This window comes from Cebus imitator, unplaced genomic scaffold (genome assembly GCF_001604975.1).
Source record: "Cebus imitator isolate Cc_AM_T3 unplaced genomic scaffold, Cebus_imitator-1.0 Scaffold641, whole genome shotgun sequence".
In the NCBI taxonomy this organism is placed as follows: domain Eukaryota; kingdom Metazoa; phylum Chordata; class Mammalia; order Primates; family Cebidae; genus Cebus; species Cebus imitator.
The window spans coordinates 320,994-347,859 of record NW_016107956.1 but is presented as its reverse complement, the minus strand read 5'-3'; the positions used below and the strand labels follow the sequence as shown (position 1 = coordinate 347,859).

The window sequence follows — 26,866 nt, the reverse complement described above, 5'->3', positions numbered from 1 at the left end:
TTGAGATGAAGTCTCATTCTGTTACCCAGGCTGGAGTGCAGTGGCATGATCTCAGCTCACTGCAACCTCTGCCTCCGAGTTCAAGTGATTCTCCTGCCTCTACCTCCCTGACAGCTGGGATTACAGGCATGCACCACCATGCCTGGCTAATTTTTGTATTTTTAGTAGAGATGGGTTTCACCATGTTGGCCAGGCTGGTCTTGAACTCCTGACCTCAGGTGATCCGCCCACCTTGGCCTCCCAGAGTGCTGAGATTACAGGTATGAGCCACTGAGCCTAGCCAAGGTTCTATTATATGTGAAGTGGTATTACCCGAAGGTAGACTGTGTACACTTGTATATGAATGTTCATAGTAACTTACGTATGACAGCCAAAAACTGAAACCAACCCAAATGTCTATCAATAGATAAATGAATGAATAAGCAAATTGGGATATATTCATATAATATAATACTTGCAATAAAAAGAAATTATATGTTGATATACACAATAAAATGGATGAATCCCAAAATAATTATACTAAAGGAAAGAAGCTAGACCAAAAAAAAAAAAAGAATGTATCCTATATGATTACATTTGAATATATCCTATATGATTACATTTATATAAACCTCCAAAAGATATAAACTGATCCACAGTGACAAAAAAACAGATCAGTGATTGTATGGGTATCAGATGGGACAAGAGAGTTACAAAGAGGGCACAAAGAAACTTCTGGAAGTGATGGATATTTTTATTGTGGTGATGGTTTCACAAATGTGTATCAAAACTTATTAAATTGCACACATTAAATAGGTGCGGTTTATTACACATGAATTATTCTTCAATAAAGCTGCTTAAAAAATACTTTTGGACTTTAAGTTAAGAACAAAAAGATTTAGATAACTACAGTGCTCTGACTCCACACAGTAAAAATAAACAGATGTTTTAAGTGGAAGCTAGAATGGCATATTTAAATTTTTTTTAAAGTTAGAATGAATCATAAACACCAATCAAATACTTTCTCATTAGAGATAAAAGAATCAAGTCCCAGAGTGGTTTGGTGACTTGCCTGAAGTCTTACAGCTATAGTGAATACTTCACTAAACTAAGATCCACAATAACAGAGATTGTGCTATTTAGGTCACCAGAGTATCCCCAACACCTAGTACAATGCCTGGGACACAGAAGAAGCTTAATAAACATTTGCTGACTAATCTTTCCTATGGAAAGAAAGGTAAAAAGGATGATAAAAAGAAAGAAAATATCCTTTGCTATATGACTGAAAGTTTCTCCATATGTTTGATTCTCCAATCTCTAACAGAGACAACAGAATTAAGTAGTACCTTTAATATAATAAATACAAGGAAATAAGTTATATTTCCTATTTTTGCTTACTGAAAACTTTATTCTAACACTTAAAATTTTTTCACTCATATTACCAACACTTGAATAAGCAGAAAATTAATAGAAAATACCCTATTCATGCAGATTAGTGAATTTTTCAAATTAATAGAAAATTTAAAGGAAAAAACTTACCAAAAATTTCTCCATTTTTGGCATATTCTGTCACAAGGTACAACATACTTTTGGTCTCCATAACCTATTGATAAACAATTCCATATTAGTCTGACAGAAATGTACTTAATTTTCCACAATATTCTATGGAGTTACCTAACTGAAACTACTAATAAAAGAATCACAATTATGAACAATTCAGAAGATGGCTAAGTTTATAAGCCTGACAATATCCTTATGATTAATATGTTTGTGAAAAATTGAGATCTTTGCTCTTGTAAGTGTGGTTCATGGACCAGCAGTAGTAGCACTACTCAACCACCTGTAAGAAATTCAGAATTCCAGGCCCCATCCCAGACATACTGAAATGCAATTTACATTTTAACAAAATTGCCCAGTGATTTTTATGCACATTAAAGTTTGAGAAGTGTAAGTATAGATAATAGGAGTTTTGAATATCAACTTTTCAACATCTCCTCACTGACTTTTCTGGTTCTATGTTATCATGGTAGATTCTGATTAAAAGAAGAATAGAATAATTTAGTTCACCTGGCCTGTAGCCTAGCTAATCTGGCACAATGTGACATTCCTTATACTATACTTTAATATTGTTACAAAGTACTCTAATTTAAAAACATTGTTGAAAAGTTTCATATTCATAGCTCTACTGTTAAATACTTTTATTTAAATTCATTTTTCTAGATTCAGAAGGAAGTGTGTTATCGTCATAAATTTGATTTTTCAAACAACATTAAACAGATATCTATTTAAAAAGAAAATAAGGCCGGGCGTGGTGACTCATGCCTATAATCCCAGAACTTTGGGAGGCCAAGGCAGGTGGATCACTTGACGTCAGGAGTTCGAGACCAGCCTGGCCAACATGATGAAACCCTGTCTCTACTAAAAAATACAAAAATTAGCCAGGTGTGGTAGTATGTGCCTGTGATCCCAGCTACTTAGGAGGCTGAGGTGGGATAATTACCCGGGAGGCAGTGGTGGTAGTAAGCTGAGATCACACCATCGCAGTCTAGCCTGGGTGACAGAGCATAACTCTGTCTCAAAATATATATATATAAATAAAAAGGAATGTTTAGATTCAAGATGAACAATTTTTAGAGTGCTTCTCTGTTACACTCTAACTGCTATCTACTGAAAGAAAGAAAATTAATTTTGTTTTAAGATGTAGGTTTAAGACTATTCTCCATGAGGCCAGCAAACTAAGAACTACCTACATGTTGGGCCTAAACAAATCAGTAAATCAATAATAACCAATTAGTTCCCTCAAACAGATAGAATTATTATGTGAATTATGTTAGTTTGATCCTTAGTTTAGTTTATGCTTAATCAGAGACTTTGAAGAATATAATTAATTTCTTAGAAGTGTCTTCTTTAGGATTAAAAAAAAAAATGGCTAGGCATGGGTGGCTCATTCTTGTAATCCCAGCACTTTGGGAGGCCAAGGTGGGAGGATCACTTGAGCCCAGGAGTTTGAGAACAGCCTGGGCAACACAGTGAGATCCTGTCTCTGCAGAGAACATAAAAAAATTAGCCAGGTATAGTGGCATGTGCCTATAGTTCCTGCTACTTGGGGAGGGGCTGAGGCAGGATGATCTATGAGCTCGAATGTGCAGTGAGCTATGATTGTGCCACCTCACCCCAGGATGGGTGACAGAGCAAAACTTTTTCTCTAAAAAAAAAAAAAAATTGGTAATGATTTTAAAGTTTAAAGGGAGAAGTAATCGGAATTATTTATTTATTTATTTTTAGAGATGGGATCTCTGTGTTATCCGGGCTGAAGTACAGTAGCTATTCACAGGTGCAATCGTGGTGTACTACAGCCTGGAATTCCCTGGCTCAAGAGATCCTCCTGCTTCAGCCTCCCTCGTAGCTGGAACTACATGTCACTGCACTGTGCTAATCTGATATAAATTTGACCTAAGAGGCCTCTATAGTTTTAGAATTTTTAGGAAATGCTTTGAATGGCACATCATAGTCTCTCATTCTCAGGTGGCATATCATAAGCCAATGGTCTTCACATTTTTTAAATTGAAAATCTCTATCAATAAAAGTTGTTTACAGCAGGGGCTGCCAACCAGGCCACACCGTGAAGCTTCACCTGTATTTACAGTCGCTCCCCATTGCTCGGATTACCATCTGAGCTCTGTCTCCTGTCAGATCAGCAGTGGCATTAGATTCTCATAAAGTGTGACCCCTATTGTGAACTGCACATGTGAGGGATCTAGGATCTGTACTCCTTATGAGAATCTAATGCTGAGGTAGCAAAATTGCCTTCCACGAAACTGGTCCCTGGTGCCAAAAAAGTTGGAGACCCCTGCTTTAGAGCGAAGCACACTGTCATACACTTGTAGTCCTAGCTGAAGCAGGGGGATCCTTTGAGCCCAGGAGTTCAAGGCCAGTCTAGGCAACAACAGTGAAACCCTCTCTCTAAATAAAATAAAATACAATAAACATGATTCCTATGGGAATCCATTAAAAACAAAGTTGCCGGCTGAGCGCAGTGGCTCATGCCTATAATCCAAGCACTTTGGGAGGCCAAGGTGCGTAGATCACCTGAGGTCAGGAGTTCGGGACCAGCCTGACCAACAAGGTGAAACCCCATCTCTAGTAAAAATATAGAAATTAGCTGGGTGTGGTGGCAGGTACCAGTAGTCCCAGCTACTTGGGAGGCTGAGACAGGAAAATCGCTTGAACTCGGGAGGTGGAGGTTGCAGTGAGCTGAGATCCTGCCACTGCACCCCATCCTGGGTGACAGAGAGAGACTCCGCCTCAAAACAAATAAACAAAGTTGCCAAATATATGTGTATATATATACACACACGACATATATGGTGACACATGTATATTTACACACACATTACGTACATGTGCCACTGTAAAATGTTATGTATATTATAAAATACACACAAGAAAACAAATATAAAAAATAAACATAACTAGAGGTTTAATATTTTCTTCTCATACTCCCAAGGACATTTGTGCTAATCCATCTGAATGCACATACTGGTGTGCCAGTAAACCAGCTTTCTGACAAAAAATAAAAAGGCCCTGATTGGTAAGCCAATTACTGTGATGTAAATATTCCCACCAATGAGCATTTTGAGCTACTAATATCATGTTAATTGGCTTGCAAAGCTTCTGAAAGTTTAACAATCAACTCTCAACAAGCCGGTACAGGCTGAGTCCAGCACACCATGAGTGTACACATCACACTCTGGAGATCAAAGTCATGAGCCAGGATACTAGAACATTTCAGCTTAAAAAGAGATTTTCAACAGAAAAATTCTGCATGTTAAGAAATACATTTTTTTCAATATTTTGTACTATATTATCCTCCTTAAACATGAATTACTCTTTAAAAATCTGAGAAAAAGGCTCCTTTTAAAAACCATGGATGGTTGGTGGGTGCACTAAAAGCCCAGACTTCACCATCACGCAATATATCTGCGTAACGAAACTGCACTTGCACCCCCTAAAGCTGTGAAAAACAACAAAAAACCTGAGGGCTTACACTTAAAATGGTGCATTTTACAAAAATTATTATAACAAAGTTGATTTCTTAAAAAACAGAAAATTTATTTTCTCTACTAAAATAAGCCAAATAACTAAACAAATATAGTCCTATCTATTACAAAGTATGCCACTGAATAATACACTAGTTTAGCCATTGCATTTTTATAAAACATATTCTTTTTAAATAAGCAAACTGCCATATCTTCATTAGGCAGTAGCACCAAAATCCTGCCGTTAAAATGCAGGGTATCATAAATATACAATTGCAAACTTCTTTTTTTTTTTTTTAAGAGACAGTGTCTAACTTTCTCACCCAGGCTAAAGCGTAGGGGTATCATCATAGCTCACTGCAACCTCAAGCAATCTTCCTGCCTAAGCCTCCCAAGTAGCTGGGACTACTGGTGTGCACCACCACATCAGGCTCGTGTGTGTGTGTGTGTGTGTGTGTGTGTATTTTTTTTGGTAGAGATGGGGTTTCACCATGTTGCCCAGGCTTTTCTCAAGCAATCTTCCTTCCTCAGCCTCCCAAAGTGTTGGGATTACAGGCTTAAGCCATCATGGTTGGCCCACACAGCAAACTTTTAAAACAACTTGCAGTCTGTGAGATAACTTAAGATTTCTGATTTTTAAGTTTAAAGACAATATAGAAAAGTGGATGTACTCAGTTACAAAAGGCATACATTTATTTTCTTTCATTGATTAAAAAAACAAATATAAGAAGAAAAATCATGATACAAAGTAGAGAACTATTTTGTGGAATGAATGGAGACAGTGTCAGGCTGAGTCATACCTGATAAAGTTTGATGATGTGAGGGTGGTCTAACAGTTTCATTATTTGTACTTCTCGGTAGATTTTCTCAAGGTTCACTGCATCCAGCTGAGACTTATCGATTATTTTTATTGCCACCTGCATCCCAGAACACAATTAAATACAATTAGTATACAAAAGTTAACATTTTCTAGTTAAGAATCCTGTCAATAAGTGACATGAGGTTTTACCTGTAGGTTCCTGACCCTGATGATAGCGAGTTTAAATTCAATGCTCATTCATTCAACAAATATTTCTTAAACTAATACCATGTGTAAGGCAGTAGATGTTGTTTGGCAGTGTCTTCAGTGTGCTATGAAGAATAACTCTGCAAGGTTACTTTAAGAAAACATGTTTCACTTTTAGTACTATGGTAATGTCTTTTTACTTCTGTACAAACTGAAAAAATAAAATCTTTATTTTATTAAATTAGGAGCTATATCAACTAGTTATCATCCCACTGTAAAATATCTATAAGCAAATAATCAGCAAAGTAGAAGACAGTTCAGAAGATAGTTTCTGTTGCAGTGAAATACTATTTTTCTAGAAAGGCAAGTGATAAGTTTCAAAGAATATAGACAAAAAGCTGAATATAAAATATTGAAACTCAACCAGACACGGTGGCTCACATCTGTACTCCCAGCATTTTGGGAGGCCAAGGCAGGTCAATCCCGAAGTCAAGAAATTGAGACCATCCTGGCCAACATGGTGAAACCCTGTCTCTACTAAAAATACAAAAATTATGTGGGCGTGGTGGCATGTGCCTGTAGTCCCAGCTACTCGGGAGCCTGAGCCAGGAGAATCATTCGAGCCCAGGAGGCAGAAGTTGCAGTGAGCTGAGCTCGCACCACTGAACTCCAGCCTGGTGCCAAATTGAGACGATGTCTCAAAAATAAAAGATCAAAAAAATCAAAACTCACTATTGGATTTTCTTTTAAAAATTGAAGAGCAAAAACTAAAATGTTAGTAACTACACTAAAGTTTAACTTTGTAAAAAGAATTTTATTTCAGAAATTCCAAGGTTAATAATTTGAAGGTATTATATTTGAAGGTAAATGACTAAGTAGGCAGAAATCAATGATTACATGCTTTTTTCATGCAATTAAAAAGAACTAATTTATTAAAATTAGTAGATATTTGGTTGGAAAATATCCTGATTTAAATAAATTTTCAGAGAATTGAGAATCACCCAATAAGTTTTGAAAAAACTCTAAAATGTACTTCAAATTATATCAAAGGGTATTCTAAACATAATTTAGCCTTATGTTATTGTTTCAGGGTAAATTTTTTTTTTTTTTTAATAGAGATGGGGGTCTCTTTATGTTGACTAGGCTGCTCTTGAACTCCTGGCTTCCCTTCTCAGCCTCCCAAAGTACTGGGATTACAGGGCTGAGCCACCACACCTCGCCTCAGGATAACTTTTATTTATTTATTTATTTATTTATTTATTTATTTATTTATGAGATGGAGTCCTATGCCCAGCTGAGGATAACTTGTTAACATCAGCAATTGCACATGCCATGATAGCTCAATGCTTCCAAAACGTATCCAAGAAAATAGGACTCAGCTTGCCATTTCACATAATTCCTTCAGTCTCTTATTTATACAATTACAGTTAACCCTGAACAACATGGGTTTGAACTGCATGGGTCCAATGTCACACAAATTTTCTTCTACCCCGAAGACAGCAAAACCAACTTCTCCTCTTCCTCCTCCTCCTCAGCCTATTCAACGTGAAGATAATAAGGATGGAGACCTTTATGATGATCCACTTCACTTAATAAGTAATAAATATTTTCTCTTCCTTGTGATTTTCATAACATTTTCTTTTCCCTAGCTTACTTTATTGTAAGAATAAAGTATATAATGCATGTAACATACAAAATATGTGTTAATGGACTGTTTATGTTATTGGTAAGGCTTCCAGTCAACAGTAGGTTATTAGTAGTTAAATTTTGGAGGAGTCAGGCTGGGCGCACGCCTGTAATCCCAGCACTTTGGGAGGCCGAGGAGGGCTGATCATTTGAGGTCAGGGGTTTCAGACCAGCCTGGGCAACATGGTGAAATCCTGCCTCTACTAAAAACATCAAAATCAGCCAGGCATGGTGGCAGGTACCTGTAATCCCAGCAACCTGAGCGACTGAGCCAGGAGAATTGCTTGAACCTAGGAGGTGGAGGCTGCAGTGAGCCAAAATCACGCCACTGCATTCTGGACTGGTCAACAGAGCCAGACGCTGTCACGGGGAAAAAAAAATCTGGGGGGAGCAAAATATTATACTTTGAAGTACATGAGGTGGTCAGTTCTCCTAACCTCTGCCTTGTTCAAGGGTCAACTATAATTTTTTTCTTCTTTCCTTGTGGCTGCTCTATCCTTTGCTATTATCTCCTAAAGCTCTATTAAGTTTCATTTCTTACCTTTCTCTGTTTCTAACTTGCGGCCCACAGGTTGTTTCCCGATTTAATGTAGAACTCTCCCAGCTTCCCAGGGGAAATCCAGTTACTAATCAATGTATAAAATTATATGTATTGCCTAAGAATATTATACTTTCAAGTACAAAGCTTCTTCTCTAGGCAGAAAAGGACATGGGTTCTGTGATAGCTGTTTTCATTATGTTTGGTGTTGTTTTAATTATTACCACAATCAAAATATTCTAGAAAGTAAAACTTTGACTGCTAGGTAGGTAGACTGATTAATACTATACTTCCCATTAGAAATATTATTGGACTACCTCAAACCTAAATATATTTAAAGAAACCCTCCCTCAATTAAGAGTATGATACAGTTCATTATTATCCATTACTTTGGGTAACAGCTGCCAGATAAAAGCATAAATGTCTAATTGAATATCCTCAACCAACAAAAAGCTTTTCTAATGAGATGGGTCACAACCATGTAATAGAGACGGAGAGAAGAGATCACGGGTTTTGGAGGGATAGGAATCATGCAACAATTTTATACTGTACATATCCTGAGTATCATATTTAATGGGATTAAAGAGTTTGGATACTAAATATCAATTAAAGCAAGGTATTACCCAGATAAATCTCCTTTTTTATACCTTTTGGAACCTTGGCCTGAAAATGAAAAAGTGAAAAATATATGACATATATTAAAAAGTTAAAAATGTTATCTAATTAAACTTTAATAATAAAAAATTATAAATCTCATTGTTTAACTTAACAACTCTCAAATGATATAATTCTTGCTTCAATTTTATCTTGGGTTACCGACTTTATCCATCTGTCTGTGACCATAAATATATATATATATATATATTTATATTTACATTGCTATCCTTTATTTCTAAGGCTATTAGAACTATTATAAGAGGATTATACTTCTCTAAAGAAAAAGCAGAGCATGAATTAACATGTTCCTTGTAACACGAGTAGTCTAACCGCTTTACCAAATACACCCTAAAACATATGATTCAAACTCAATACAAGTTTATTTCTTGCTCATGTAGCAGAACTAGATGAATGAAGTTGGCGAGCATTTGACGTTCAAAGAGGCTTTAATATCTTTAATGTGTAGCTTCCAAGGTTAACCTGAGCGTGGTCTCCATTCCAGCAAGACAGAAGGAAAAAAGAACTTTGAGGGATCCTCACAGGTGATTTTATGGGCAGGGCCTAGAAGTGGTGCCTATTATTTCTGTTCATTCCATTAGTTAGAACTCGGCATATGACCACACCTTTCTATGCAAAGGAGGCATAGAAATTGTCCAGCTGTAGGCTCAGAAAGAAGAGGAAACAGTAGAGTTTTCAGCTAGCAGTCTCTGCCAAAGTCATTCAGGTAATTTAACAATGGAGCTCTCTATCAAGTACTTCCCAGATATACGTATAATACTAACAATGGCAATGACTTTCACAACTGCACAGCACTTTAAAAAATACTTTAAATTTTACCTCATTTATTTCCAAATTCTGTGAAGTAAATGGAACAAGCAGTATATTCATGAGTTGATGAAACTACTTAAAACTTAAAACTCTAATGAATTAAAGGGGAAAAACCCTAGGTCTTCTAACTCCAACTTCAATCTTTTCACAATTTCAAAGCGTTTCTATTAATAATACATTTACAGACCACCTTTTGTGTGCCAGGAATTATGCCTGGGATATAAAAATATATGAGATTTGATTCCTACCCTCAAAGAATTTAATAGGTCTGTAAGAAGAAGATGAACACATTTTATCAACAAAAAAATCTGTATTTGGGGATTTCCCCAAAGGTGCACTGAAAGTCCTTAATTTGCAAAAGGGTTGTGTTCCAATAGTTCATTTTAAGGATTAGAATAAACTTAGATTTCTAGGAACTTCCTCTCTACATCCCCTCTATTGTTTAGTTCTGAACATAGAACAAGGGACAAAATCTGCATGATAACAAGAAAGTAGGTCAAGAAAGGAACTTCACAAATGGAAAGATCCCTTTTTTTGTTGTTCATCTAATCAACTCTCTATTCTTAATTACATATGCCATCTTTAAAAAAAACCTTTAATAAATTTATATGATGATACAAAAATGAATACTCCTTCTACTAAAGGACTGAAGAAAGGTTCCTTCTATATACTGAAGAACATTAGGACAAACTAGAATGATCATTATCAAATTAAATCCCACATAAAGTAGCAACACTGAATATTCAACTTCCAAATACTCAGGGAAATATTAATTAAAAACAAAATATCATATTCACAAAGATTAAAAAATAACCTTGTCAGCTAAGGTTCAATGAGATGTTCATTTTAGATATTTTTAGTAGGAATATAAAATAGATTATAATTTTTCTGGGAAGAATTCAGTAGTCTTTATTATAAACCTTAAAAATCATTCATTTCATGTAGCTTAAGGACTCTTCTTCTGAGAAATTATTTGAGAAAATAATCTGAAATGATGACAAAGATTTATGTGTGCTTTTTTTTTGGGGGGGGGGTCTTGCTCTGTTGCCTGGGCTGGAGTACAGTGGTATGATCTCAGCTTACTGGAACCTCTACCTCCCAGGCTTAAATGATCCTCCCACCTCAGCCTCTCAAGTAGCTGGGACTACAGGTGTGCACCACCACACTGTGCTAATTTTTGTATATATGTATATATTTGGTAGAGATCGGGTTTCACCATGTTGCCCAGACTGGTCTCAAGCTCCTAGGCCCAAGTGATCCTCCCACCTTGGCCTCCCAAAAGTGTGGGATTACAGGTGTGAGCCACCTCCCCAGTCTTATGTGTACATATAATCAATAGAGTACTGAAAAATGAGATATCAGTGCAGTCTCAGCATAAGGTATGAGAAGAAAAATATGAGAAAAAATGAGATACAAATGTGGCAAAAATATTATCGGAGTAAAAAGATCATGGATTATTTTTTCCCTGCTTTATACTTTTCTGTGCAATTTTTCTTCAGTGAACATGTATTACTTTTCTGATAAGAAAAAACCCTGTAACAATGACATAGTTACTTATCACAAATACTAACTTCTTCATCTGAGAAAGAAGTTAGTTTTCATTTTCTCATTTTCAAAATTCTTTAGAAAATGGTTATATTATTTTATGGTTTAAATATTAAGAAGACCATATATACAGAAATGTTTCTAACTATGTGAAATTAAAAAAAAATACATATGAAAGTAACAACTATATAAAATACAAATTTTATGTAGGAGGACAAGGAGTTAAATGTAAGAGAGAAATGTAAAAAGTATTAAACTGATGAATAAAAGAAATTGTTTCATTTTTCAAAATGTTTATGTTATCTTTTTTTTTCCATTGAGACAGTCTTGCTCTGTCACCCAGGCTGGAATGCAGTGGTGCAATTTCAGCTCTGTGCAACGTTTGTCTCCAAGGTTCAAGTGATTCTCCTGCCTCAGCCTCCCGAGTAGCCGAGATTAATGGCATGCACTACCATACCACGCTAATTTTTGTATTTTTAGTAGAGATGAAGTTTCACCATGTTGGCCAGGCTGGTCTCCAACTCCTCACCTCAGGTGATCCATCCACCTCTACCTCCCAAAGTACTGATATTACAGATGTGAACTACCACGCCCAGCCTATCCTGTCTTTTTGATTTTAGAAAAAAAAAAAAAAAAAAAAAAAAAAAAACAAAAAACTTCTCATAAAAGAAATAGTAACCTCATGCATTTAAAGAAACCACACATACAAAAGTTGCTTTTGGGTTCTATAAATCCACAGATTAAAACCAAAAAAAGTAGCTTTTGGAGATTTTACGAAGAAGTTACACAATAAGAACTATTCTTCTAATAAGAAATTAGAAGGGATTAACATGTGTTCGTTATCTTAGATAATATTTGCTCCAGTCCTATTACTAATATACTAATTTCTACAATGCCCTTCTGAAGTACTAAGTAGTATTAGCCCTAACATACACTAGACCTTTGAAATTAAAAAATAAATACACTTTTCAACTTATACAACAAATCACTGGTGGAATTACAACCTACTGGCCTATCATTTGATTGAAAAGCAAGTGTGTGGTCTATAAGGAAAGAATTTCTGAAAGCAGCAAAAGTCAGTAGTAAAACCAAGAATTCCCAAGTTACCCTCTCAGAATAAATAAAAAGTAGACTTTTTTCCAGTGTAAATTTGGCTTTTAAAATTATTTAAATAATAAATTATCATTAGGATTTGATTTGACAGCTGGGTATGGTGGCTCATGCTTGTAATCCCAGCACTTTGGGAGGCCAAGGTGGGAGGACTGCCTGAGCCAAGGAGTTCAAGACCAGCCTGGACAACATGGCAAAACCTTGTCTTTACAAAAAATTTAAAAATTAGCCAGGTGTGGTAGTGCGCACCTGTAGTCCCAGCTACTTGCAAGGCTGAGGTGGGAGGATCACTTGAGACTGGGAGGTGGAGGCTAAAGTGAGCTGTAATCTCGCCACTGTACTCCAGCCTGGGCAACAGAGCAAGACCCTGTCCCCCACCTCCCCCCCAAAAATTGATTTGACTTTTATAATAGTAGGTAAGAAAAACAGATTGGAAGAAAGGTAAATGGTCCTATGGTTTTATACTCACAAAAATTAAACAGAATTTTTAAGACTATAAAAGAAGTGATTAAAAATAATCCCCTATTGTAAAAAGTATTTAAACAAATCAACAAAAAAGACAATACAATTAAATGAGTCAAAGGTCAAAAAGAATTTATAAAAGGAATGCAAATCATCATATAAAACTGTACAAAGTAATCAAAGAAATGCAAATTAAAGTAACAGAAAATATAAACATTTGTCAATTTAAAAAGTAGAAAAAATTTTTAAAAGTAGCAAAGAATATTACTTTCTGTTATCAAACTGGCAGAGATTTAGAAAATAATATATCTGCCAAATGTGAGTTCTTCCTGGTGAAAATTAATGAGTATTCCTTTTCTGGAGGGTAATTTGGCAACCTACACCATAAGATAGGTAATGAATACACTCCTTGACCCAAGAATTCCATTGCTATGCAATTACACTGAGGAAATAATCAAATACATGCACAAAAATGTATGTAGAGGGATATTCTGTGAAACATTATATTAGGAAGAGAAACAGCAATCAATAGGAAATTGATTAAATAAAAGATGGATAGTCAAATGCACAAATACTATTTAACCATTGCTGCACATATATATGTGAATAACTAGAATAAGATGAACCAAATATTAACAGCCATTATCTCTGGGTCTGCAGAGTAGTAAACAAGGATGTTAATTTTCTTCTTTGGGCTTTTCAACAATGTTTACAATGAAGATGCACTGACTTCCGTAATTAGGGGAAATCACATAAATACTATGTTTACTTTCAAGAAGAACTTAAAATAAATTTTAGTATTGGTCCTCAGTTTAATTTGTCTAATATTCATCTCTTAATCTGTTTAAAGTATTTAAAAAAATTTTTTAAAATGAGTTTCTGATGGAATTCCCAAGTTTATCTTTCAATCTTCTAATACCTCAAACTGGATATACAGACTATTTCTCTGTGAAGGATGGGAAAGTATTCTACATCAATGTTCGGAATAGAAAAACTTTTATATAATTTATTTTGAAAAGATGGAGGTGGAAGTAGAAGAAAGAAGAGGTACTAGATACACTAAAGCGAAAAGAAAGATATCCTAATGAATTCTGGAACCCATTTGCCTCCAAAGAAATGAATCTGCAATCAGCAGTGAGTCGTAAATCAAATGTTATCATGTGAATCCAAGAAGATAGGCCAATTTCAGTTATTTCCAAATAAATGTTTTCTTAATTGACTGGTACTGAGAATTTCCCAGAGGATTTAAAATCAGAACACATTAAACTCTGTTAAAGTTAAAATTTCTACAGAATATAAACATTTACACAACTCTTATTTTGCATGTTTGCTTTACTCCCAAAAAAGAGGAGATCATTTTGAACAATAGTTAGCAGAATAATCTAACAAATACTATTTGTCCGGGGTGCCAGAAAACTAGAGAAAAATTCTATGAAAGTATATATATTCCATGACAAATATAATTTTTATTTCAATACACAAAGATCATACATAAGACTAGATACAAGTATCAGTGATTGAGTTATTCGCTAACAAGTGCTTCTGTTGCACATAGTACAGTTGCTACTTGAAATTTGGAATATTTCATTTTACAAGATTAATACCAAGACTGCTGAAAGGAGTCTTAAAATTAATTTTAAAGCAAAATAGAAAATTCAAAAGTATTTTAAAAATGAGTTCTCTTCAAGAAACATCATAATCAGGGTGTAATATGCCTTTCTCTTGTTTCTACCTTTGCTATAAAAATGCAATTTGAATACATTAACAATTTTGAAAACCTTTACAAATCTTACATTTTAAGGAAGTAAAGAATTATGCTTAACTATAAAATCCCCAAAATGCACATAGAAAGCTTTCCAGCAAACAAATGCAGTTTTCAGAATGTCCTTGTTATCAGTTTTGCATTCCAAATTCTCTTAAGGGTAAGTAAGCAGCCTGACACCCACATGCCATTTTAATAAGGTCATTTATAGAATCTCTGTGAAATATCTTTAAGATTCCATAGACTATACATTTCCATGCTCTTTAGCTAAGCAATACAAGAGTTATGGTATTGAGAAAAACTCAGTTATCTATTATAGAAAAGGTCTGAAAATAACTAGTTATGGCTATCTCTGGGGTTGTGATTTTATGAGGAATTCTTTTCATTTATTTATAGTGTGTGTGTGTGTGTGTGTTTTTTTTTTTTTGTGAGACTGGGTCTTGCTATATTAACCAGGCTGGTCTCGAATTCCTGGCCTCAAAACACCCACCTGCCTGGGCCTCCCACAGTGCTGGGATTACAGGTGTCAGCCTTCTAACCTGGCCTCCTATTTATACTTTTAAATTTTTCAATAATAAACATGAAAGATTTGGTAATAAAAATACACTACTCTTTAATGTAAAAATAATACCTTGTTACTTAGTAAATTTCCTTTTAGGACTTTACCAGTAATTCTTCCTCCCCTTCCCAAAAAATGTAAAATGTACACACAGCTATAGACACAAAAATATTCACCGCAAATTATTTGCTATAAACAAAAACTGAAAACTACATAATATTCATTAATAAGGGAATTGTTAGGTAAAATGGTATTCATCCACAAGGTAGAACACCATGCAGCTAACAAAAATGTCTTTATAAAATTACATATAATAAGCAAAATGCTTAGGTTATAATATTAAGTAGAAAAAAAGAACATAATTTATATATATGTACTATGTGCTCTCATGTGGAAAAAATGCATTTAAATAAAAAGACTAGTGTCATAATGTTAAAGATGGGTTATTCCCATTGGTGGAGGAATTATATGTACACTTTTTTGTTCACTATACTCTTATTTTTTATGTTATAGTAAGATACTACTTCTTTATTTATTTTTCTTTCTTTCGTCCTGAACAAGAAAGAAACTATTTCTTAAATAGAATACAAAAAAATTTAAGTGTACAATTGGCTTTTCTAGAATTTTACTTAAGAGACAAAAAACTAGCTATACCATTAACTAGAAGGAAAAAGTTATTTCCTAGTATTGCATAGTATTGATAAAATAAACTGCTCAAGAACACTCGCAGAACAGCAAACAAGTAACCACTACTGCCTGAAAGTTTAACAGCTTACATGCTATTAATCTTTTCCCATTATGCTAATTTTATAAAATTAGCATCTCTAATTTATAAACCACAAACTAATACTACAAAGCTTTTACAAAGTGTATTAGGAGGCTGAATTCTACCACCACCTGTCTTCCCTTTTGTGTGCAAAATTCACATAGAGAACTAACACAATACCACTTCAGATGATGATATAATTATATTTCATAAACAATGTTAAACTATTTGATAGATTTGACCAAAATGAAGATCTCTTTTGTCTACTATTTTTTTTTCTAAAAGAGAAACAGACTTGAACTTCCCAAGTTCTGTAGATATACATCATTTGTGAGTGACATAGAACAAGAGACAGAGAAGAGCAAATTAAAAATAAGAGTCCAAATGTTCATTACATAGATGTTTAAGACCTAAAATTTGCCTCAGGATCTAACTTGGGGAAAAAATACCTCTAAGTTTTAAAACACAAACTTGTATCGATGTTAAAGCATAGTATATGAAGAAACTTTTATCAGTAATAAGTGTAATTGTGATATTTTGCTGATATTATTTTTATACCATATTCATTGTTCTCATGATAACTACTGTTGTATGTTCAGCAACAAGAACTGAATTTAAAACAAAAGCTTTCACTAGCCATCTTACAGTTTTTAAGGTAGTTTTATTTATTAAAAACACACAAACATTTACCCAGCAAATGAATAAGGATAAATAACTGCTGTAAAAAAACCTCATTAACAATGGAATTGTTACTCCAGTGGAATAATTTAAGAAACAACCGGGTCGGCAAGGTGGCTCACGCCTGTAATCCCAGCATTTTGGAAAGCTGAGGCAGGCAGATCACTTGAGGTCAGGAGTTCAAAAGGAGCCTGGCCAACGTGGTGAAACCCCGTCTCTACCAAAAACACACACACAAAAATTAGCCAGGTGTGGCGATGCGCGCTTGTAATCCCAGCTACTTGGGAGGCTGAGGCAGGAGAATCACTTGAACCCGGGAGGCAGAGGTTGCAGTGAGGGGAGATCGCACCACTGCACTCCAGTCTGGGCAACAAGAGCGAGACTCCGTCTTAAAAAAAAAAAAAAAAAAATAAAAAAAAAAAAAAAAAAATTCAGAGCAACTTTACAACCTAGAGATCTACAGAACTTTTCTGTTCAACGATTGCTTTGACATTTTACTTATCCCTCTCTAAAAAAAAAAAAAAAAAAAATTCAGAGCAACTTTACAACCTAGAGATCTACAGAACTTTTCTGTTCAACGATTGCTTTGACATTTTACTTATCCCTCTCTACCTTAGTATCTCCAATCATACTCACCAAATTACAGATACTCACATTCACCCAAGTCAAATTTACACTATTTCTTTTTACATGTTAATAACGACTTCTTTAGAAAAGCACAAAGGAAATGGGTTCTGTGGACTAAACAGTTAGCTTTTAACGTCAATCAATTCACACACAGACACTACACACACGATTTAGGATCTAAGTCCTCTTTCACGATCTGACCAGTGCTTTCAATTACAAATGAATGCACTGATCTCACTCAGATAACCAAACCACGATATTACTCCATAGTGCCCCCTAGCTCTTTAAGATGTATCAGTTTAAAAGGGACACCATTTGAATCGTCAATCTCAAGATAGTGTCAGTCATTCTACTTAGGCAGCTCTTAAATAGATACTGTATTAACTAAATTTGACCTGATAAATAATAGATGACTTAAGTAAATTTTGCTACTAATCCCAGTAAGAGCCGATGAGAAAAAAAATACTGTGAACTGATGGATTTGGAATTCAACCATACAATACACCACAGTTCAAAAGTTTTGTAGGACCTCTCTATAACTCACAATTTGTTTGCTTTTAGAAAGACATTAAGCAAGGGCTCATAAAATGTGCATTTAAAATGCCTTCTTTTAAGTAACTTAAAGGGAAATGCCATGGCATTAGGCCATGGCTCTGCAGAGGAATGGAACCAATTTCTTCATTTTAAAAAATACTGGGATCAGATTAAACTATGCAAAGATTTATCAATATCACTATAGTCAAGTTACCATTACAAAGAATCTAAATTGCTAACAGCTAAATCTGTGAGAAGAAAATATCTGACCTCGGTCCTGGTTCTAAAAGATAAGTCAGATTTGGACTGTTTCAGGATCAGCAGAGGAAGGCAAAAAGTAAAGAAGACAGAATGACATATATCCCTTCCTTCTGGAAATGGGCATTAAGCAAAACTTCTAAGCACAACTGCAACTATAAAAATCACTCAGGTTTGCAAGTGCCCTTCGCCTTATATAAGTCATTCTGAAAAAAAGTCCTTCTTTACTCTACGTTCAAACTCTAGTGCATTCATACTAATAAGGAAAAGATCAGAATAGGAGCAAAACCGGGGGGCAAAAACAAAACAAAACGAAAAAACAGGAAAAGGATGAAACTCCAGGAGGAACTACAATAAGGCAGAGTAGAGTACGTCAAAACGACTAGGTTTTATTCTAAAGAATGGTTTTGTTTCTACTGTTCTTCTAAGGTATTTAATTTGCACGTCTTAAAATAGAGACCCTGAGGAGAGCAGCTTGAGGCAGTGGAAGGAAGGGGGGCGGGTTAGGTAAGAACAGAGACTTGTGAGAGAATATGTGCGGTGCATTAGAATGTGCAATGAAGAGAGTGCAGGATTCACCGTCAGGAAGCAGCTGAGGGCTTTATGAGTAGAAGCAGAATCTGATGTGGTTTAAAGAATGCGTATTACAGCCAGAAAGCACACCTGGTACAGGGACAACCCTAGACAAGAAAGATCAACCCGCTTACTTGCAAGTGCAGAGATGACCATTTTAACCAGTTCTGTTGTCTGGAGCATTAAATGGAAATGCCCCAGGCAAGAGATCAAGCTAGCCAGACACCAAATCAGAGACACCGTGGGGCAAAACGAAGGAGAGAAGATGGACAGTGGCCGTGCGGGCATTCCCAGCCACGGGGCCCTTCCTCGCCAGGCAGGGGAGGGGCGCCGGGGTCACGGGGGCCGCACGATCCCCCATCCGCGGAGCCCAAGCACAGGCGGTCCCCTCCTCGGGCAGGCGACGTCTCTCACGGCGCAGCCTGGGAACACCGAGACTTCCCCTCCCACCCCACCCCCAGCCGAAAGCAGGGAAGACGCGGAACTTGGGCCCCGGAGCGGAGGCCACAGACCAGGTCACGGCCCGACTAGGGGGCTCTGGGCGAAATTCCGGGTAGCCACCGCGGGTGGCGTAGGGGAAAGCAAAGCCCCGGCTGATCGCGTTTCCAGTCGGACGACACTCGGGTCCGGATGCCCGGGCCCAATCCCTTCGCTGCTCACCGACCCCCTGCACCTCCTGGGTCCTCACAGTCCCAGGCCCACTCGCCTCCGCCAGTGGCGCGGCCTCTCGGGTCTCCCCGGTCCCACCACTGCGGCCGCCCCTCTCTGTAAGCAGCTCCTCTCCCGAACCCTCGCCTCCGACGCTCCCGCCAAGCCCCGGGCCGCACCTCCGTCTTGGTGATCCGGTGCCGCGCCAGCTTCACCACGGCGAAGTTGCCCTTGCCCAGCGTGCCCTCGATGTCGTAGAACCCCACCCGGACCGGCCCGCGCTGCAAGTGCCTCGGGCCATCCGCCATGACCATGCTGGGCCCCGCTGCTAGACACGGCGGACAGGAGCGCGGGCGGGCGGGCGGGAGGGCTGGCAGCGCGTCTCGGCTTGGGCGACGGCAGCTCCGCTTGCTCCTTCGCTCCTTCCCTCCCGCTCTGCAGGGCCCAGCCAGGCGCGCGCCGCCGCTGACGTGCGCCGACGTCAGGGGGCCGGGGAAGGGGGACGGGGGCGGGCCCGGGCCTGGATTGGTCACCATGGCGACCAGAGCACCGCTGTTGTCCGCGACTGGAGGGGGAGAGTGGGGGAAGGCGCGCGGGGAGGGGCGCGGGCCGGACCAGCGCACTCCTTCCGGGCTCAGACGCCCTCCTCTCGCCTCTCCGCCTAGCCGCTGCCAGGGGCGGGGTCGCCGCCCGGCCCGCTCCATTCCTCGGCCTTCCAGGCGAAGGGCAAGAGCGAGCCCTGGCGGACCGTGCAGAGCGGTGCAGAGACCTGCATGCGACCTGAGGTCTCCTTCCCCATCCCGGCGTTCTCCGCCCACCCGGGGACCTTCCCGCCAAAACCTCTCACCTACAAGTACAGCCAGCCCTAGATTTGGCACCGGCAAAGAACTGTGGCAGAGCAATGCGTTGCTCACAGGCTCTTTCCTTTGTATCCTTTTCTCATCTCGTTTCTATATATAATAAACCCCTCCACGCTTTGATTTCTCCTAGGAGTCATTCTGACAGCAGTACGGCCGCTTATAGACTCACAGAATGTCAGCGCTGAAGAGACCTTGGAGATTACTTAATCCAAGAGATTTGGAGCCTCAAATGAGCTTCCGAGTCTGGAACTCCCTACAACATAGGCCAGTTTTTGCTTATGTGAGCATGTCTCTGCAGAGATGGACTCGTAGCTTCTATCAGATTCACAAACGTGTTGGTGACCCTGAAAAGGTTAAGAAATATTTCTCTAATCCAATTTTTTTTTCTCCAGAGGACGAAGCAGACCGCGAGGAATAAAGGGAATTGCCAAGGTCACACAGCTAATTCTAGAGGTAGAATTATAAATCACACCACGCTTCCAAATATGACCCAAGGAAACAGGGACAGTGACACTTTAATATTTTGAAATGTATTATGTGCCTTCATATCTTGGTTTCTAAATACGATTCTTCACCTAAAGGAGCCAGACTCCGTGGCGAGAAGGCTGATTCGAGGGCAGAGACAGGGAAAGTATAAAATGCCCTTGAAAGATCCTGTGCCTTAAAGTAGGGAGGTTTCTTTGCTATGTCGAGGAAGATATGTCAAAAGAAAAAGAGATGTCTTGAAGGTGCTCACCCTTACCAAATCTGAGACAATTTGAGAATCAAGAATAAATAATGATAGAAATGGATTTTAACATATTGAATTTTTAAAAAGAATCCATAGAGCATACTTGCTTTTAAACTTTTAAATAAATAAATAAAGGGGGGAGAAGTGAAATGACGGTGGAATGCCAACTAATATATGTTAGAAGAATGACAATTAGCAAATCGTTTGGCAACCATTACAGTAATAATGGATTTAGACATGAATTATCAATAGATGTTAAGATCATTGAGTGAAATTTGGCCGGAGAACAAGATATTTGCATAGTCTTTGGATTTCTTATTCATGATAAAGGATTAACAAAGGTCCCTTTACAGTGGAGAAATCTGACACCATTCTAACCAAATGATCAAAATTAATGTCACCAATTATGTGATACAATGACACCATGTGCCTCCTGATGTGAGGCACTGAGGTTACAATATCTCTTATGTAGTATTCCTGTCAAAAATGCATATTATGATCTAGAACCAAGCAGAAAGGTACAAACTGAGAAACATTCTACCCAACAACTGACCTGTATTCTTAAAAAACATCAATGTCATGAAAACCAAAGAGAGGCTGAGGAACCATTTTAGATTTAAGGGATTTAAAAAGGCATGCCACTAAAGGCAACATGTGATTTGGAAAAACATGCTATAAAGGAGTATTTCAGAACTTTTACTGAAATTTGAATATGGATTACATATTAGATATTGTTTCAGTGTTAAACTTCTTGAATTTTATAATTGTACTGTGATTATAAAAGAGAGTATCTCTTATTAAGAGATACACGCTAAACTAGTTAGGCATAAAATTGTGGACTGGGCGAGGTGGCTCACACCTGCAATCCCAACACTTTGGCAGGCCAAGGCGGTGTATCACTTGAGGTCAGGAGTTCAAGCCTGGCCAACATGGTGAAACCCCATCTCTACTAAAAATACAAAGATTAGCCGGGTGTGGTGGCACTCGCCTGTAATCCTAGCTAGTCTGGAGGCTGAGATGGGAGAATGGGTTGAACCTCAGAGGTGGAGGTTGCAGTGAGCGGAGATGGTGCCACTGCCCTCCAACCTGGGTGACAGAGTGAGACTCTGTCTAAAAAAAACCTTTTGATATATGCAACTTACTCTCAAATGGTTTAGCACAGATAGGTAAGGCAAATGTGACAAAATGTTAAATTGATAAATCTAGGTAAAAGGGTATATGGTAGATTGTTGTACTGTTCTTACAACATTTCTGTAGTTTTAATTTTTTAATGAAAATTAATATATTGTATATTTTATTTTTTAAAAAATATAAGAAATATGTAATATATAATATAATAAATATACATAATAAATGTGTAAAATATATGTATTATAGATAATATATTTTTAAAAATAAAATACACTATATAAATATATGTATTTAGTGCAAGATGGCCTTTGGGCCCTCCACTGCTCACTGTGCTTCTGCTCTTCCCTCTCCCCAAGCAATACCTTATTCTACTATGAGGTATGTTGTTTGCAAAAGTGAGGGGAGAATGGGAGAAGACTGTAAGACTGATCAGATTTCTGGATTGATGAGAGTGAGTGCTATATGAGTGGTCCTCTAACTAGGTGAGAGGTACTCTAATTAAGCCAGGAACCTACATATGTATACCAGTTCAAAAATAGTTCCCATGTGCATTTTGCCACTTAGATGATTATATTTTAATTGTTCTGGGGGTGGGTTCCTCTGGGAATCTGATGACAAGTCACTTACTCAAGATTCAGAAAATACACATGGAGACCCACTAGAGTGAACAACCTCATCCTTTAAAGTATATTGTTGGACAGAAATGGACTCATTTGAGTATTTAAATTAGATAACCAGGCCAAACACCTACTTGCACAGTCTGGGAATAAGAATTGATTTGGGACTGGAAAGAAGAAAAGGGATGACAGAGAGTACCAAAAGGTTTTGGAAAGCCAGAGTTCAATGTGACCGTTCTGGGTGTCTACAAGTTAGAGAACAGGAGGCCAGAAAGAGGGAAGAGACAGAAGGGGCTATGCCAAAAATCAGCCTTGCTCATGTGGAAATGCAGTGGGTGTGCTACTCAGCATTACTAGTAGGCTGTAAATGAAACCCTGAAGAAATACATATATGTGGACTAATTTAGAATACTGCAATCTTGGATTCTGTAATTCAACTCTGTTTCCTTAATCCAAAAGATCTACTTCTCCCTGTCCTATTTCAACCCTATTTGTCTCCTATGTACTTTTCTTTCCAATTAAATGATAGCTGTATACATTTTATCAATTATTTTTATCCAACTCCTGCTTTCCTTTTCTCTTCCTCTATCCCACTTTCTCCTCTTTCTCTTTCCTTACACACACACACACACACACACACACACCCATCTGCAGGAAAAAAGAATAAAAGATAAGAGGGAGAAGGAGAAGAAAGAGAGCTTCGTACAATCCCCATCTTTCATTTCTGGTTTTAGTACCAATGAGATAAAGCGCTCTTGTCACCAAATACCTATTTGCCCGATCTTTCAGATGCAGCATTCCCAGCTGATGCTGTGAGTCTATGATATTTGGCATTGAGTTTGTTAAAAAATGTTAACATAACACTTCAAAAGGTAAAAAGGTGTACACAGAGAAAGAATTAAGTAAGATGGTGAGAGACTAAGAATTAATTCTGTAACATATTTAGAATAAAGTGGAATTATAAATAAAAATGTAGAATGAGAGGAGTTAGCAAAGAGGTAATGAAAAAGTGATCTGAAATGTGAGGAAAGAAGACTTTGACTCACAATGCTGTATATTATTTTGCTGAAGCAGACAGCCTGTGAACTTGAAAAAAAGATATGTACTATTTATCTCCTTGATCATGAACAATGTCTGCATTTTTACTGTTTCATCATTTCCCGACTGAAGGAAAGTCAATATAATAATAGACTTAGGCCTGGATTTAGATTTAGTTCAAATAAAAAACTGATGAAATCTTTATTAGACGACTTTGCTTAGAAAAAAGATTACAATGCTAGAATGAATACTTTGCCTCTTATATTAACAAAGACAGAGAGTACACAAGGAAATCCAAAACACTGACCTGTGCTCATTCCAAGGGCTTCTGATAAGTGTAAAGTCAGCTATTCATAAAACAAGCATCAGTCAGGTTAATGAACATGGGAATGCCATTACATGTAAGGTACTATTATGGAAATAAACTAAAGGATTGAGGTTATTTAAAGAAAACTTTCTTTAGCACTTTTATTTTTAAGATAACTTTATTGAGGTGTGCGTAACATATAATGAGCTACACATATTTAATGTATACAACATGATGAGTTTGAACATATGCATATACCCATGAAACCATCATTATAATCAAAGTAGTAAATATATCCATCATCTCCAAAAGCTCCCCACTTCTTCTATGTGTGTGTGCCAGGGGCAGGGGGCTGGGCGGGGGTTGGTAAGAACACTTGAGATCTACTCTCTTAAATTTTTTTGTTTATAATACAATATTATTAACTATAGGCAGTATATTGTTCAGATCTCTAGAACTTATTCATCTGCATCACTGAAGCTTTATACCCATTAAACAACTTGCTGTTTCTCCCTTCTCCCCCAGCCCCAGGCAACCACCATTTTATTCTCTTTCTATTAGTTTGACTATTTTAGATAGCTCATATGAGTGGGATCATGCAGAATTTGTCTTTGTGACTGTCTTATTTTACTTAGCATAATGTCTTTCAGGTCCATCCATGTTGTTGCATATGGTAGGATTTCCTTCCTTTTTAAGGCTGAATAATATTCTGTTGTGTGTGTATGTGTGTGCATGTGTGTGTGTGTATATATATATTTCTTTCCATTCATTTATTGATAGACATTTAGGTTGTTTCTATATCTTGGTTATTGTGAATAATGCTGCAATGAACATGGGAGTGCAGATATCTCTTCAAGATCCTGATTTCAATTCCTTTGGATAAATACCCAGAAGTGGGATTGATGGATCATATGGTAGTTCTATTTTTAATTTTTTGAGGAACCTCCATACTGATTTCCATAATGCTGTACTGATTTACATTCCTACCAACAGTATACAAGCATTCTGATTGCTCTACATCCTTGCCAACACTCATTATCTTTTTTTTAAATAATAGCCACACTAACAGGTGTGAGATGCTATCTCATTTTGGTTTTGATTTGCATTTCCTTGGTGATTAGTGATGTTGAGCATTTTTTCATAAACCTAGTGGCCAATCGTGTATCTGCTTTGAAGAACTATCTATTCAAGTCCTTTGCTTGTTTTAAAATCAGGTTTTTTTTTTTTTAATTGAGTTGTAGGAGTTCCTTATACATTTTGGATATTAAACTCTTATCATATATATGGCTTGCAATTCTTTTTCTCTAATTCCATAGTTGCTTTTTCACTGTGTTGATTGTTTCCTTTGCTGTGCAGAAGCTTTTTAGTTTAATGTAGTCCCACTTGTCTATTTTTGCTTTCGTTGCCTGTGCTTTTGATGCCATATCCAAGAAATCATTGCCAAGACCAATATCAAGAAAATATTCCCCTACATTTTTTTCTAGGAGTTTTATAATTTAAAGTTTTACATTGAAGTCTTTAATCCATTTTGAGCTGATTTTCTATATAGTGTAAGGATCTAGTTTTATTCTTTTGCATGTGAATATCCAGTTTTCCCAGCACCATTTGTTGAAGAGACTATCATTTCCTCATTTTGTATGCTTGGCACTCTTGTTGAAGATCAGTTGACCGTATATTATTTCTAGGCTCTCTATTTCATTTCATTGGTCTGTATTTCTGTCTTTATGCCAGTGGTATACTGTTTTAATTACTGTAGCTTTGTAATATATTTTGCAGTTAGGAAGTTTGAGGCCTTCAGCTTTATTCTTCTTGCTCAAGATTGGTGTGACTATTCAGTGTTGTTTATGGTTACATATAAATACACATTTTTTTTTCAAGCACACATGGAGGATTCTCTAGGATACATCACAAGTTAGATAACAAAATCAGGATGATTTTTTTTTTTTGGTAGGATGATTGAAATCATGCCAGGTATCTTTTCTGACCACAAGGGAATGAAACTAGAAATCAGTAGCAGAAGGAAAATTTAAAAATTCACAAATACATGGAAATTAAATAACATACTTCTGAAAAACCAGTGAGTCAAAGAAGAAATCAAAAAGGAAATCAGAGCCAGGGTGTGGTGCATGCCTGTAATCCCTGCTACTTGGGAGGCCAAGGTGGAAGGATTGCTTGAGCTTAGGAATTCAAGGCCAGTCTGGGCAACATGGTGAGACCTCATCTCAAAAAAGGCAGGTTGGGAGGGGAATAAAAATTATCCTGAGACAAATGAAAATGAAAACACAACATGCCAAAACTTATGTGGTGCAGCAAAAGCAGGACTATGAGGAAAGTCTTTGGGTAACCATGCCCTAGTTTGGTTTTAGCTGTGATGGATCTTCTCTAAATGAAGAATATGTGACTCTCTCTAATTTTTAAAATAATTTCCAAATTTTTTTTTATCTTTTCCCAGATGACAGCTTTTCTCAGGACCTTAAATTTGAAATGGGGTCTTAGATAGTATCATATGAATTCATCTTCCTATCAGAAACATAAATTTCTAAATATTTGTTGGGTGACATTAAGCCTTGGTTTACTGCTTCATGCAGGAACACAATCTATTGTGAGACAGTTAGCATCAATGGAAAGCACTTCCTTATTATTAGTTTCACATCTGCTTCTAACTTCTGCCTATAGATTTTAGTTCTTTTCTCTAGAAGAAGACATTACACACACACACACACACACACACACACACACACACACACACACACACATTCTCATATCCTTTCTTCAGTTTTCCAGGCAAAACATTCCCAACTTCACTGTCTAGCTGACTATGATTACCCTTATTTTTGTGGTTCTCTAGACTCTGGTTTTTCAATGTCTTTCTTAAAATACTGTTCAAAAAATTGAACATAGTATCCCAGGTGTAGTCTAAGCAGTACA

General features: G+C 37.1%; 1 protein-coding gene across 1 annotated transcript in view; it reads right to left on the bottom strand.

The window, feature by feature from the left end:
* Nucleotides 1-19,733, bottom strand: part of SIK2 (salt inducible kinase 2) — a 121,783-nt gene extending 102,050 nt beyond the window's left edge. The window contains exons 1-3 of the mRNA XM_017517657.2: nucleotides 19,435-19,733; nucleotides 5,819-5,935; nucleotides 1,519-1,582 (exon numbers count right to left, since the gene is read on the bottom strand). Of these exons, the coding sequence (XP_017373146.1) occupies nucleotides 1,519-1,582; nucleotides 5,819-5,935; nucleotides 19,435-19,569 (316 nt within the window). The 5' untranslated portion in view covers nucleotides 19,570-19,733. The remainder of the gene's footprint in view (nucleotides 1-1,518; nucleotides 1,583-5,818; nucleotides 5,936-19,434) is intronic.
* Nucleotides 19,734-26,866: the final 7,133 nt, after the last annotated feature.